Here is a 16,535-nt window from a genome sequence, read left to right as displayed (position 1 = left end):
TGCCCTACCTTCCTGATGTCTCCCAGGAATAAAAGCAATTACAGTCTTTTCAGTTCTGAAGGCAAGAGAAGAGGTTTTTGCCTGACTCTACAGGTGCTTCCTGAAAGTGCTCTCCAGGTGACCTGAGGTGACTGACAAGTCTACTTTGCATTTACAAACAAGTTTAATAGGACCTGCATATTAACAAGAGTAATAATTTGTTTAGCAAACCAAAATGAATGTTTGCATGCACTTATTACCTATACTCTACTCTTTAATCTTCTCACTGGATTTCTCTTTATCTTACCATAGATGTGACTGATCGTGCATCTTCTTCATAATTTACTACTGGAGGCGGCTCTTTCCCATCATTTTCTTGTACTTTTTGCTCTAGTAATTCTTTCTGTGCTGCAAACTTTGCCTCCGTGCATTTCAGCTGCTGGACTGATTGTTTCAGCTCTTCAAGAGTCTGTTTTTGGCTTAGTAGAAGTACAATACTAAAAAAGAATAAATTATATATGAATTATTTTAATTCTCATAATAAGTAAAGATATTAATGGAAACTAAATAGAAATTATATTTTATTTACTTTCATTTTTCTCTTTATATAAGTTTTTAAGAATCATAAGAAATATGAAACTAACAGGTTTTAAGTTACTACAATAGTTATTAAATGTTAGCAATAACAAAATAAAAGAAAGTGGAAGTAAAATCCAAATTTGAGATGCATTCAAATACAATGCTTTCAAATGATCTATGGTACTCATTTTTTCTTAACCATCTGCCTCTTACAGTATAGATGCTTAGGTCCAGAAGTGCAGGGACACAAATGAATGAAAATGACAGAAGCAGAATCTTAAATTTATTTCAATTTTCAAAGGTAATAAAACTAGGACCAGATATGTGGCTAGGGTAAAATCAACCTAATTAAAGTGACAGCCTGGGCACCATGTTTGTGTATGTTTCAACTGGAGTCAGGGAAAGATGATAAGCAAGAAAAGGGGGCTGAGTGTGATTGAAGGGAGTGAGCATCACTAAGTCCACAAATCTTTCAAGTATTACCAACATAAACACGGTAGATTTCCCTATCCTTCCTCTGGAGTACCACCCCTTAAAGGCTGCCCTCAATGAGAATTTCAAACTAATTTACCCATATTAAAGCCACAGAAAAACATGTGAGGGGAATATTTCTGCAAATACCACATACGTATGGCATATTAATATCATAAAAAAGTGTCATGCACTGCCAAAGGTAAATTATTAAGACACAAAAGAATATAAATTAAGGAAAATTTCTGAATTGGACAAGGTCAAAAAATGTTACCTTCTGAAACTGAAACTTACAAGTATCAAAACTTAAACTGTTTGTAGGCAGATGAACTCCACTATCAGATTTATTTATAAATACTCTGCTTCTCTGTGCTTCAGGAATTAAGTTCTAAGTTTACTGGAGGGTGCAACATCAGTGACTGGCTCAAAAGAAAGCTACAGTGTCCTCAATTATATTGGTATCGCAGTGAGTTTCAGGAAAGTATACTGAACAGAGTCAAGTCTGGGAAAATAACACTAATGAGTATGTGTAAGAGACCTAGAAATGTCCAGAAGACAGATTACTCTAAGTAGAATTCAATAAATGATAATTATCATTTGCATCATCATCATCATTCAACAGTCCATGACCTATTTTTTTAATCTGTACAGATTTCTTGGCAAATTCATGCTGGTTTGCTTATTAGTTGGTAATTGCTTTTCTACAATAAATTGGCATTTTGATTTCTCAGTGAATTCCTTTAGAGAAATTAATTTTTCAAACAATCAATTTTATGAATAGAAACTTATAAGGACCAGATTCTAGGAAAGATTGCATCACTATGTACATGAAGCTTCTTAATGGTTTCTTCTTTATAGCTTCTTAACCACACTCCTCCCCATTCAATGCCTTGGTTTTAGGCCCATAAAACTCACTCAGACACTAGCCTCCAGATCTATAAGTGAATAAATTTTTGTTTTTATTATCTTCTACATTTGTGGCAATTTGTTATGAGGAAATTAATGCAACTTTCAAAGAGATCATATATTTTTAAAGTTCATTTAGGAGAAAATACTAAACCACTACAGAAAGTTGAAATATTTTTTAAAAATTCAAATCTATATTTTATATAATTTTCAAAGAAATTCTATTTTTACAAGTAACTTCTAAAGGTATTTCCAATTTTTATGCATTACTTATTATTTCACCTTTATCTTACCCTGGATAATAGGATTTTCCAAAATAATCCTAAAACATCTATCTATAAATAGGAAAATCACTAATATTGTGATCCTAAAACTAGAACACTTAATATTTTCCCATCCTCTTTGAGAACAAAATTAAAACAAGTAGCTATCTACCATTTTTAACTGTTAAGATCTACTCATGAGATCCTCCACTACAAGTGGAGATTCTTCCTTAAAAGATGATCATACACTATTTCTGCTCTTAGAACCATCCAAGATACAGTTCTTAGAACTGTTACATGTCATTTCCCCCCCTTCCCTTTGCTTCCTCTACAGTTGGTTTGGTCTTGCTGCTGTTAAGACATTTGGTGACTTACACAAATACTCAAAAAGTTTGTGGGGATATGCAGTCACTGAGAATGCTGAATATGCCGTCTTTGGGGGTTTCCCCCCTGCTAATTTTTTTCATGTAGTATTCTAGTCACTATGACTGCTTCTATGAAAGGTTTTGGATTACAAAACTATATGACAACACCTGCTTCCAGGAAGATAATATGTACCTACTTTCTGAAGAGTTAACATAGCAGGCCTGAGACTTCTGTTTTTAGAAAGGCCTATTTATACCACATTGACCCAAGGCTGGGAACATGGAGGGAAAACAGTTCCTTACATTGACACATTTCTCCCTAATGATAAGGCTGCTTTGTTGTACATAGATTGTGCAAATAGTATGGATACGCTGAGCATCTGATTATCAATTGAATATCTTGAAATTTCTTCCTTTTTTTTTTTTTTTTTTTTTTTTGCGGTACTGGGAATGGAACCCAAGGGAATTCTACCTCCAAGCTATACCCCAGCCTTATTTTTTATTTTTTATTTTGAAACAGGCTCTCAGTAAGTTGCAGAGGGCCTCACTAAGTATCTGAGGCTGGACATGAACCTGCAATCCTCCTGTCTCAACTTCCAAGTACTGGGATTACAAGTGGGAGCCACCACACCCAGATGAGTGTCTGGAAATTTGATATATGTTAGGACAGAGGTTCCTAGATCTGCTCCCAAATAAAGTCTTGGAGCACTGGGCAGCAACATTACACGAAAGTTATGGCATTATCATTGCTGGGTGAAGAGGGAAAGGATGATAGTGTAAAGAAATCTGAAAGGGGATTCTTCTAGTTTTTGCTAATAATAATGTTTTTCTCTAATGATATGGTGTGTGTGTATATGTATGTGTGTGTGTATCACATTGCTGCAGTAAGTCTTCTCTTGAGTGCAATATGACTCCTTTAATATAACACTACTAAAAGGCAAACTGTAGAAATGGGGACTAGATTAGTGGTTGACAAGGGTTAAGAAGAAAGTAGGAAGAGAGAGCAATGCATGGCCATAAAAGTACAGGAAGGACCTTATTGTCATAGAAATGCTTTGTATCTTGATTGTATCAATGTCAGTATCTGCATTTTGATATTATTTTTACAGTTTTGGAAGATACCAAGACTTGGAGAAACATAACTGATGCTATATAATGTTTCCTCTGTGAGGTGATGTTTTTATCATCTTATACTCCTTGGGTTACTAAATAATCTGTCTGGAGAATAAACCTGGTTTATTCTCCTTGAAGAGTTTTCAATATTAAAAGATATTAGGAAATATTTATAGTAAATTTAAATTTAAAGAATTTGACTTTATTTACTATAATATTTTGATAAAACCAATGATTATATTTCTAGATGAAATAAAAATTCAGGATGATTCTATTAACTTGGAAATAATTTTAAAATGTGAATGTTTAATTGAATATTTTCAGTATTTGTGAAGAAATATAGTGTTATTTTTTATCATTTGAAGAAACATAATATATGAAGCAAACTGTTGCAAAGTAAAGATAATTCTAAATCCATTTTAAAACTAGATCAAAACTGCTTTTGATTATATATTTATTTAAATATATACATAGAGACATACACACATGGACAACAAAAAGAAAATGCCCAATTGTAGTTAGGGAAAAATACAGAAATTAAAAAAGGATTCAGAGCCAGGCATGGTGGTGCATGTTTGAAATTCCAGCGCTTGGGAGGCTGAGATAGGAGGATCACACAGGTTCAAAGCCAGCCTCAGCTACTTAGTGAGGCTCTCAGCAACTTACTAAGACCCTGTTTCCAAATAAAGTATAAAATAGGTCTGGGAGTATAGCCCTGAGGTAGAAAAGGCCCTGGGTCCCACCCCCAGTACTATATATATATATATATATATATATATATATATATATACACACACACACATACATATATACATACATACATACATACATACATACATACATACAAAAGGATTTGAAGGATTAGGGTATAATTCAATGGTAGACCTAGTATGTACAAGGCCCTGGGTTCAGTTGAAGACTTACAGAAGTAACTGTGAGGTAGAATCCTCCTGAGTTCAATCCCTAATAACACACACACACACACACACACACACACACACACACACACACACAGAGTGAACACAAAGATCCAATTGAGAAAAAAAGGTGAACATAATGTACAAAAAATGTAAAATTTTTAAGAAAGTAAAAGATAATAAGATAAAAAATTATAAAAAAAGTACTTAAAACAAAGTATCTTGACTTAAGTAAAAAGAATAGGTACTAATGCGGAGAGGTTTAGCTGTCTAGTTTCCCAAAGTAAGGCAGTTGTCACCTAATGATTTAATTTTTTATGCAATTTATAAGTCCATCTGCTGACTACAATGAGGAAAGAAAATTCAGAAATTTGAATTTGACAAAAGCAAAGAATATTTGAAAAGTTGTGCAGAAAGCAGGAGCCAAGAGTAGACCAGAGGAATCCACTACATGACAAATTCTTTGCAAGTCTTTATAAATCAAACAGGCTCTGAGAGTATGACACAAGAGATTGCTACAGTCCAGTAAGCATTACAGAAACTATGCCTACAAACGTAGGAGATGCATGCCACTTAGGGTCAGATAAGCAACTGTAAGTTTTAGATAAAATTTAAATTGAAAGCAGGAAAAAATACAGTGTAATCAGTAACAGTCTACCAAGATAAGTAAAAGCAGAGGATCCAGAAAATATTTACAAAACCCGAAATCAGAAGGACAAAAAAAGAGTACAACAAAGCAGCATAGAAAATCTCAGGAGATTTTATAGATGAAGCAGATGACTATTTTCTAATTAATTGACTCAATTAAAAATATAAATTTCTAATTTCTAAGATTGCTTATTTCTAACACAACAGAAGCCAATGTCTAGATAATATTGGTCTCTCATTTTTTTTTTCCAGTACTAGGAATAGAACCCAGGGGCATTGTACCTCTGAGCTACACTCCTATTTTCTATTTATTTTGAAACAGGGGCTCACTGATTTGCAAAGGGCCTCACTAAGTAGCTGAGGCTTTCCACAAACCACAATCTTCCTGTCTCCGCCTCCCAAATGCTGAGATTACAAGTGTGTGCCACTACACCCAGCAAGATATCTTCTAAAAAATAAATTTTCAGAAAACAGTTCAAGGTGTCAGCTGGTATATCCAAGGGCAAGTTGTATTGTATTCAACAGTGAAGGTTGAATGAGGAGGGAAGTGAAGTCATAAATGGAAGAAAATAGTTCAAATTGTTTAAAAATTTAGACAATCAGTGCAAATATATCTACAAAATAGAGAATTTCATTTTTCTAGGACACATCATATTTGCAAAAATACAAAATGACTTTTCATGTATATGTGTCTGAGAGCCTGTGGTGTGTAGTACTGGGAATTTAACTCAGGTACGCTGTGCCACAGAGCTATAGTCTCAACCCTTCTTATTTTTTCGAGACAGGGTCTCAGTAAGTTGCCCAGGCTGGACTCAAATTTAATATCCTTCTATTTCACCCTCTCAAGTCCCAGGTGTGCATCCCCATGCCTGGCCAAAGAGAATCACTCTCCTAGAGTCCTAGAAAGTATTTCAACTAGGCAAAGTTTTATAATAAAAATTAAAGTTATACATTTCTGGAAAATTTATCCATAATATTGTGTAACTGAAGTATTTTTGCAAAACTGCATCAATTAAACTTCCCTCCTTCAAACTGCTTCTTTTACTCACTCAGATTTCTTTTCACATGTCTTAGAGGATTCCTCAATTCTTTGCTCTAGCTCCAGGACAGCCTCTTCCTTACTTAAAAGCATCTGCTGTGTCTGCATAAGTTCTTCTGCTAATGTTTTCAACCTAGAATGACAGTGTCAACATTATTAATCAACACATAAATTAGGTGAATTTATATAAACCAAGAAAGCATTCATATGTCTAAGGTTATAATATTCAAAAATTAACCACATGTAATTTAAAGTAAAGATTTCCATTGCTTGGTTGCATAAGCCAGGTTTCAAGTGCTAAACTCAAGTATGGTCATTAGTTACCTTGTTGAATATTTTCATTTTCATAGTAAATGTTTTGGGGCAATGTTGGCCTAAAAAGTCTAATTTTTTCAAATACAAAAAGAAAATTAAAAACAAAGTAAACTTAGTGAGGTCCTCTGCAACTTAGTGAGACATTGTTTCAAAATAAAGAATAAAAAATAGGGCAGGGGGTATAGCTTGGAGGTAAAATGCCCCATGGTTCCATCCCCATCCCCAAAACAACAACAACAACAACAAAAAAAAAAACCCAGAAAGTAAGAAAAGTTAAGTAGATTTAATATCATTTCTGAAGACAAGTATACAGTGAGAACCATGTTTCTTTGTTTTCAAACAAACATATGTACACATTATAGCTTTGCCACTTCTCCAAGATTCTAAGAAAACTTTTAAACCCATGGCATCTACTTCTTCATTTGTAATTTTGGTATAATTACACCTGGCACATAGCATTGTCTAGAATATGAAATGCACTAATGAACTATAATGATTGGCAGTTTGTAGATATTGAGCAAATGGTAGCTAGTATATAATTTACATGTGTTATCACATTTAATTTTCATAATAATCTTATGAGGCAGATAGTATTATGAAACTCATTTGTGTGGCATTTTAAATTGATAGAGAGCTATTTCAATGTCCATGTATAATAATAATGCTTCAGAAGTATTTTCTGTATAGATCTGAAGATAATTTAATACACAAATTTAATATGTACTCACAGACTAAATAATTTATGGTTGCATAAAATATATTCAATCCTTAATGAAAATATTTCCAAAATAAAAACACACAAATATTATATCACAGTAAAATATTTATGTTCAGCATTTCAAAGCAAGATGTGAACCTGAAAAGATTATCTAATGCTATAAAAATTAAAATTTACTTGAGATCATAAATTAAGTCAAAAGGGAAAGGCAAACTTAGAAATTTCACTATAATATTTGCAGGACAAATTGTAAGCAAAAGCCCTTTTACTGCAGAAAAACTCTTAGAAGATAACCTAACATGAAAATAGATAACACAAATAGAAGTTCATCAAGAAATATTTGAATGATTGATAAATATATGGAATTATTTAAGGATGTAACCCACAATGAATACCTTCAGATTAAATAAAGAGTACATTATTATTCACTTGATAAAATTGACAAGTATGAAAAATATTTATAATATCTAATATTCACAATATAGTGAGAGAGGAGGGAAAGGAGGGGTGATAAGGAGGAAGGGACAAGATATTTATATTAGACAAACACTCATACACTGTTGGTATGAAAAAATTGACACATATTTTTCAAAAGTCACCTTGAAACTGTCTCTCAGATATTCAATATTTTTGTGCTTATGTATGTGTATGTATGTGTGAAATACTGTGGCCTCCAGGCTATACCCCTAGCCCTTTTTATTATGGCTTCTTTGTTTTGAAATAGGGTCTCACTAGGTTCTTGAGAGTGATAAGTGATAAGTTATAAGTGTGTGTGTAACTTAGTGATAAGTTGCTGAGGATGGTCTTGAACCTGCAATACTTCTGGCTCAGCCACCCAAGGGCTAGAATTACAGGCATGTACCACTAAACTTAGATTCAAAATATTCTTTGAAAGCCTATCTTATCATCTTTAAAGTAGAGATTTCAATTGCTTTGTTGCAACGGTGCAAGTGGTAGCAAAGATACCACACCCTAGTTGCAGCTCCCTGTGGGAAAACGCCCAGCCCAACACCCCCACGGTCTTGTGCAGCCTCGATTAACTCCCTAGATCTGAAACATTGTGATACAACCCAGTAAAGGAGTAATGGCAGCTGAGATTACCACAAACTCGAGATGCAGAGCTCCCTAAGTGAAGTCGTGGTGACCAGGGAAGAACCCAGAGAAAGCACAAACTTCTGAAATCATGGGAAAGAGGAACAACAATAGAGCAATGAATGTCCACAACCCCATAATATCAGAACCTGATAACACAGAAATTCAGAGATCTCTAGAAGATCAAATCAGGAATAAAACTGTAGAAATAATACAAGACTTTCTAAAAGAATTTAGAGAGAGTCTAAAAGACATAAAGGATGCAATCACTGAAGTAAAGGCATTAATTCAAACTATAAACAATCAATTAGACCACATGGAGAATAAAATCTCACTCCAAGAAGATGATCACTCCAAAATGAACACATAATTTATAACATAGAAAAAAAATCAGATAGCAGGAATCTGACACTGAAGAAATATGGGCCAATTTTGAGAGTTAACCTAAGAATAATTGGAATAGAGGAGGGAAAAGAAGGTGAAAACAAAGGAATCAATAATCTTCTCAAAGAAGTAATAGCAGAAAATTTTCCAAACATAGAGCAAGAGGTCGATACACAGGTCCAGGAAACTTATAGAACTCCCTTTAGACAGGATCAGAGAAAACGTTCCCCACACCACATAACTGTCAAAATGACCAATGTAGAAGCCAAACAGAGAATCTTAAAGGCATCAAAAACAAAAGGCCAAGTGACATACAGAGGCAAACCACTTAGAGTCACTCCAGACTTCCCAAACCAAGTCATGAAAGCCAGAAGGGCTTGGAGTAACATATTTAAAATTCTGAAAGAAAATAACTTCCAGCCAAAAATTTCCTCCCCAGCAAAACTATCTATCAAATTAGATGGGGAAATAAGAAGCTTCCATGACAAACAGAAACTGGAGGAATTAATGTCTTCAAAACCAGTGCTAGAGAAAATACTCAAATCGATTAACTATTAAGGAGAAATAGGTAATACACACCAGAACCAGAGAAACAAGTTTTTTCCATTTAGCAGATAACTAAGCAAAGAAGAATAAACAGTATTTCAAACTGAAATAAAATCTTAACACGTTAGGAATTAAAAGTTATCTCTCAATAATCACACTGAATGTAAATGGCCTCAATTCCCCAATAAAAAGACATAAAGTTGCAAAATGGATTAAAAACCAGAATCCATCCATCTGCTGTTTACAAGAAACACACCTTACAAGTAAAGATAGAAACAAACTCAAGGAGAATGGCTGGAGCACAGGGTAATTCATCTTACATAGCCATTCTAAAAAATGTGAAGTAGTATTTCACTAGAGTTTTTATTTGTATTTCTTTAATGATTAGTTATATTATGATAATAATGAGTGATATTCAATAATGAGTGTGTTTATTGGTCATATAAAAATCTTTGGAGATTCATTATCTATTTTAGTCTTTTACCTATTTCTAAATTTTATTGTTTGCTTTTATTGTTGCTAATTTTTAGGATATCTATTTGGAATATTAATATACCTTCAGATATAGCATTTGGAAATATTTTATCCCATTCTATCAGTAACTTTTAATTCTGTTTACATTGTCTTTGGATGTACAATATTTTTTTTATTAAGTTTGTTTATTCTTTTGTTGCCTGTGCCTTTGGAATCATGTCCAAGAAATCACTGCCAATTTCAATGTTGTAAAGTTTTATGACCCAGGTTTTCTTCTAAGTTTATAGTCTTAAGATTACATTTAGGTCTTTTATTTATTTTGAGTTAATATTCATATATGGTGTTAGGTAAGGGTCCAATTTTATTCTTTTTCTTGTAACTATTATATTTCAACATTATTTTTGAAAAGATTATTATTTCCTTCACCAAATGTTCTTGGAAACCTTGTCAAAAATAACTTGACCATATATGGAAGAATTTATTTCTAGGCTTTTTATTTTACTCCACTGGTTTATATATCTGCCTTTATAGCAGCACTACACTGTTTCTATTATTGTGGCTTTATAAGGTTTGAAATCAGAAAATGTACATCTTCTAGCTGTGTTCTTTTTCTAGATTATTTTGGGTGTTTAAAGTTCATATTTCATGTTAGGATAGATTTTTTCTGAAAATAAATAAATAAATGTATAAAAAAAAGAATTGCTAGCACATATTCACTAAAGAAAGGGGGTACATATAAGATTCTTCTAAGACACAGTTTTAAATTAAAAAACAATATTGGTTCCAGTATATATAAAGTGCCTATATATGTATATGTGTCTGAACTGTGTCCCCCCCCAGAATTCACCTTTTCAGGCCCAAACTCCCAATTTGATGACGGTATTCAGAAATGAAGTCTATGGCATGTAATTATGATTAGATACAGCCTGGAGGATGGAGTCCTCATGATGGAATTAATGCCCTTATAAGAAGAACCAGTCAGGCATGGTGGCGCACACTTGTAATCCCAGCATTCTGGAGGCTGAGACTAGAAGATTGTGGTTTGTGGACCACCTCAGCAACTTAGTGAGGTCCTCTGAAAATTAGTAAGACCTTGTTTCAAAATAGAGAATAAAGACTAAGGCTGGGGTGTAGCTCAGAGTTAGAATGTCCCTGAGTTCCATCCTCAGAACCACACACAAAAAAAGAACCATTCTCCTCTCTCCCTCTCTGTTCCTTCCCTCCCTCTCCCTCTCTCCCTCCTGACCTCTTTTCCCTCCTCCCTCCCCCCACTCCTCTTCCCCTCCTTTTTTCCCCTCTCCCTCTCTCTCCACTTACACAAAAAAGAGGTTCATGGGAGCACAAGGAAAGAATGTAGCCGTCTATAAGTCAGGGGGAAAAAAACCCTCCCTAGGAACTGAAGAGGTTGGCAGCTTCACCTTGGACTTCCCAACCTTCATAACTCTGAGAAATAAATTTATTTTGCTTAAGCCACCCAGCATATGATAGTATGTATGGCAGTCCAAGTAGACTAACATTATATGTGTATATATATTTAGGTGTATGTTCATGTTTGAGTGCATAGGAGAATAACCAAATAAACACAAAATAAAATTTTAACAAATTGAGGGGTATGGGATTAGATAAGAAATGACTTAAGGCCAAAAGAGCCTTTATCAGTTTATGTATATCTATAATGTTTTAATCTCTATAATAATGAATTTAATTATTTAATTATTAAGTAATATGTAATAGAGATGATACAAGCAGAAAAACTATGAGACATAATCAAAAGAATTCAAAATATAGCAACTGGAACTGGGCATAGTGGGACATGCCTATAATCCCAGTCCTTGGGAGGCTAAGATAGGAGGATCACAGATTCAAGGCCAGCCTCAGAAACTCAGTGAGGCCCACAGCACCTTAGTGATATCCTGTATCAAAATAAAAAATAAAATAGGACTAGGGTTATAGCTCAAAGGTAGAAGCCTCTAGATTAAATTCCTGACTACCAAATTAATTTAAAAAAAAAACATTCCAGGTTGTTTATTTGGAGTTAAACCACATGATAAATATCAATAGGTTTTTGAGGGCATTACTATATTATAGTAATGCAAAATCAATGATGTTTATAATAATGGGCCACAATTATCAGAGAAAGGTCAAATATATATGAGAGCTTTCCTTTAATATATATATACATATATATATGTATATATATGCATATATATACACACACATATATACATAATATTTCAATTAAATCTAGCAAAATTATATTTTAATATGATGGAGATATGGGCTTCAGTTAATTGGAAAATTTACTTGTGTAGAATATTTCACATTGTAACTATCAGACAAAGAAGGTATTACCATATTAAAATGAGATTATTCTCAAGAAAGTTACATTTCAACCTAGGCTTTAAGTTACTTATTAGATGAATATAACGGAATCAATAATACTTTGCTGTTCCTAAAACGCTACCTATATATTAGCTCATTTAATCCTCATGTAGAACACAGGGCCCTTACCTCAGAACCTGCCATGGCCACCTTCTATTACCCCGTCTGAAGTACAGAGCCAAGAACCAGCTTCTCACAGCTGTCTTACTTGTGCTACATCAGAGCCAAATTTATTAAGAAACTCTTTTCCTCTCTTTATCACCTTCTCCTCTGTTCTATCTTTTGTTTCTCTCCTATACCACTTTTTCTTATTCTCTTCTTTTCTTGGTTTATTTTCCATTCACCTCTCTTCTCAGGCCTTCAATTATTCATTTAAACAAGTCTTCACCATGGACATTCCTTATGCTCTTAGTCACTATGCTAGACACTTGGGTACAATACTAAACAAGTTTGCTTTCAGGAAATTTATTCTATTGGATAGACTCCAAAGCAAAAAAAAAAAAAAAAAAAGAATAAAGGTGTATAAAAACATAAATTTTCTTTTTTTTTTTTACCACTATCCTTCCCCCTAAAAATAAAAAAACTACAGTAGATTAAGTGAAGAGAAAAATATCCCAGTAATTATATTTTACATATAGATAACATATATAAGAAGTTTGCAAATTTCAAAGTACTATGCACTGTCGTTGTGTATATATATATATATATATATATATATATATATATATATATATGCAAATACAACAGAACAGTTCTAATGGCTTATTCTTTACATTTTTAAATTTCATGGTATTATAATACAAACCAGTTAAATATTATAAAATGAATTTGAAATAATTTATATAATAACTAAGCTATTTAAGAATTTATATAACTTTTACAACAAACTATTTTTTATCTGAATAACTGAGGCACAGAGAGAATAAGGATATGAGCCAAGGTAATAGAGATGGAAAAATGGAAGGGCTGGTATTAGAGCCCAAGCACCTTCAATCCTGAGTCTACCCTCTTAACAAATATCCTCTGTTTGGGGGTATTGGGGTATGTGTGTCTGTGTGTGTGTTACTGCAGACTGAACCCAGGGGTACTTCACCACTGAGATATAACCCCAGTCCTGTGTGTGTGTGTGTGTGTGTGTGTGTGTGTGTGTGTGTGTGTGTTACTGCAGACTGAACCCAGGGGTACTCCACCTCTGAGATATAACCCCCAGTTCTATTTTTTTTATTCTTCATTTGGAAACAAGGTCTTATTAAGTTGTGGAGGGCCTCACTAAGTAGCTGAGGCTTACTGTGAAACTGATCCTTCTGTCCTAGCCTCCCAAGTATTGGAATTACAAGTGGGCACCACCATGCCCAGCTATATCCTCTGTTTTAAGCAATTCCATCTCATAGAACTTATCTCATATACACCAACTGATATATGCATGTATGTTTGTATCACTTTGAATTACACTATATGTAATTATAATGTAACAATAAAAATACAAAAATAAAAAATAAAGAAAATATCAGTAAGCTATTTATTTTTTTTTCCTTTTTTTCTCCTCTTTTATTTGGCCCAATTAGAGATTATATTACAAAAAGGCAGAAAAAATTAAATGAGAAAAAATATGAAATATATATTTTACATTTACTTATTGGTCTTTGATAACAAAGAAAAATAATGTTAAAGTTAATATTTATTTTGGGTTTCTAATGTTCAATATGTAGTTCGTAATAGGTAACGAGGTTTTTTATTCTCCTTTTTTTTTAATTAATTTATTTTTTAAATTGGTGCATTGTAGTCATATATCAATCACATTGGAGTACAAGATTTGAGAGGATATACAAGCACACATCATCCAATTAGCCCTCCTCCAGCCCCCGTCCCATTCCCTCCCCCTCCCTCCATCCCACACTTCTTTGGTGATTTACTTTGATACATTTGTTTATGTACCTCCTGCGTTTTAAAGAGGCTCCATCCTCCAGTATTACATACCCTCTGATTGGTCACATTAGTTGCTTCACTATAGGGCCCTTTCTATAGCTCAAACTCTTCCTGTTGCCCTGTTCCTCCTAGTTATTGCTGATTAAGAGAAGCGTCTGATTTATATTTTCTGCGATATTTCTCTGTGCATGCTGCGTTGCAAGTACCAATCCCACTTTTGATGGTCCCAGTAGTGGCCTGGCTACTCAGTGGACTGATCCAGACCTCGCTGGCTCAAGCAGCGGCCTTGCCTCATGGGAGGACCCAGTTCTGGTCTCGCTGGCCCCTGAACCGGTCAAACCCCTAAGCTGGCTTTGGTCCTGACCTTGGAGGCCGCAGGAGTGAACTTGCCTCAGGCCAGGCTCCGATGCTGGCCATTGGCCCCTGCACTGGTCTAACCCCTTGGCAGGATTCCAATCCCGGCCTCGGAGGCTCCAACACTGGTAATGCCTCACGGCAGGCTCCAATGCCGGCCTCACTGGCCCCTGCACCGGTCTAACCCCTTGGCAGGATTCCAATCCCGGCCTCGGAGGCTCCAACACTGGTAATGCCTCACGGCAGGCTCCGATGCCGGCCTCACTGGCCCCAGCACCGGCCTAACCACTTGACAGGCTCTTATCGTGGCCTCGGAGGCCCCAGTACCGGCCTTGCCTCACGGCAGGCTCCGATGCCAGCCTCGCTGGCCCCAGCACCGGCCTAACCCCTCGGCAGGCTCCGATCCCGGCCTCGGAGGCCCCAGCACTGGTCATGCCTCAAGGCAGGCTCCGCTGCCGGCCTCATTGGCCCCAGCACCGGCCTAACCCCTCGGCAAGCTCTTATCTTGGCCTTGGAGGCCCCAGTACCAGCCTTGCCTCATGGCAGGCTCCGCTGCCGGCCTCGCTGGCCCCAGCACCGGCCTAACCCCTCAGCAGGCTCTTATCCTGGCCTCGGAGGCCCCAGTACCGGCCTTGCCTCACGGCAGGCTCCGATGCCGGCCTCGCTGGCCCCAGCACCGGCCTAACCCCTCGGCAGGCTCCGATCCCGGCCTTGGAGGCCCCAGCACTGGTCATGCCTCAAGGCAGGCTCTGATGCCGGCCTTGCTGGCCCCAGCACCGGCCTAACCCCTCGGCAGGCTCTTATCCTGGCCTCGGAGGCCCCAGTACCGGCCTTGCCTCAAGGCAGGCTCCGATGCCGGCCTTGCTGACCCCAGCACCAGCCTAACCCCTCAGCAAGTTCCGGACCCGACCTCGGAGGCCCTAGCACAAGCTTTGCATCATGGCAGGCTCCAATGCCGGCCTTGCTGGCCCCAGCATCGGTCTAACCCCTCTGCAGGTTCCAATCCCGGCCACGGAGGCCTCAGTAGTGGCCTTGCCTCACAGCAAGCTCCGATGTCGGCCACTGGCCCCGGCGCCCGCCTAACCCCTCAGCAGGTTCCGATCACTGTCTCTGTGGTTATTATTTCAAAGGTTCCAGTTGTAATGTATCAGATCTCTGCCTCCCCCGAATATTGGCCACTGGCATTGCCACTGCCTCCACCGTTTCAAATCCTTCCCAGGCTCTTTTTCCACTCTGAATGTTGTCCAGTGTTCCTAAGCATGCGTGATGGTAGCATTCGACATTTGGTGTAATTTCTCCAAAAAAATAAAGTTGGTAAGATCCGGTTTCTGCTTCTCCTGAATACAAGTCTCCACCACCATCGCGAAGAACTCTTTCAACACCGCATTTCTCCTTGGTCTCCGCTAAACTCTCTCCTTATATGTGATGTCTGAGATTCTTAACAATATAGAGAAATAGCAGTCCTCTTTCACGGCGAATTTTTCCATAAGTTCCAGTGCATTTAGATAAGTTTTGTCTGCATTCCAGTGTCCTGGCATCCATAACGGCTTTCTTACCACCTCTCCGATATTTTTCTTTATCTTTTTCTGTTCTGGGCCCGGTTTCTCCAGGGGTCTGGCGTGCTACTCGCTGTTCGGCCGGGACCCAGAGTCCCGCGATCCGGGCCCCAGCTGGCGTGCCCTGTGCTCGACCCCCGCCCAGAACCCAGCTTCTTACTGGGCCTGGTTTCTCCAGGGGTCTGGCGTGCTACTCGCAGTTCGGCCTGGGGCCCAGAGTCCTGCGACCCGGGCCCCATCTGGCGTGCCCAGCCCGCGATCCCCGCCCAGAACCCAGCGTCTTACTGGGTCCGGTTTCTCCAGGGGTCTGGCGTGCTACGTGCAGTTCGGCCGGGGCCCAGAGTCCCGAGACCCGGGCCCCATCTGGCGTGCCCCGCCCGCGACCCCCGCCCAGAACCCAGTGTCTTACTGGGCCTGGTTTCTCCAGGGGTCTGGCGTGCTACGCGCAGTTCGGCCCGGGGCCCAGGGTCCCGCGACCCGGGCCTCAGTAAGCTATTTATTAAGGCAC

The 16,535-nt window shown here is 37.3% G+C and overlaps 1 protein-coding gene across 2 annotated transcripts in view; it reads right to left on the bottom strand.

Annotated features, from left to right (window-relative positions):
* Positions 1–16,535, bottom strand: part of FER (FER tyrosine kinase) — a gene marked incomplete at both ends in the record, with an annotated part of 398,115 nt that overhangs the window by 319,132 nt on the left and 62,448 nt on the right. For both annotated transcript variants that reach the window (XM_080719602.1, XM_080719603.1), the window contains 2 exons: positions 287–476; positions 6,291–6,413. In XM_080719602.1, the coding sequence (XP_080575728.1) occupies positions 287–476; positions 6,291–6,413 (313 nt within the window). The remainder of the gene's footprint in view (positions 1–286; positions 477–6,290; positions 6,414–16,535) is intronic.

The sequence above is a fragment of the Muscardinus avellanarius genome, assembly GCF_963383645.1.
Source record: "Muscardinus avellanarius genome assembly, chromosome: 1".
Classification (NCBI taxonomy): domain Eukaryota; kingdom Metazoa; phylum Chordata; class Mammalia; order Rodentia; family Gliridae; genus Muscardinus; species Muscardinus avellanarius.
Note: the sequence above shows the minus strand (reverse complement) of the source record. Positions and strands in the feature narration are given on the sequence as shown.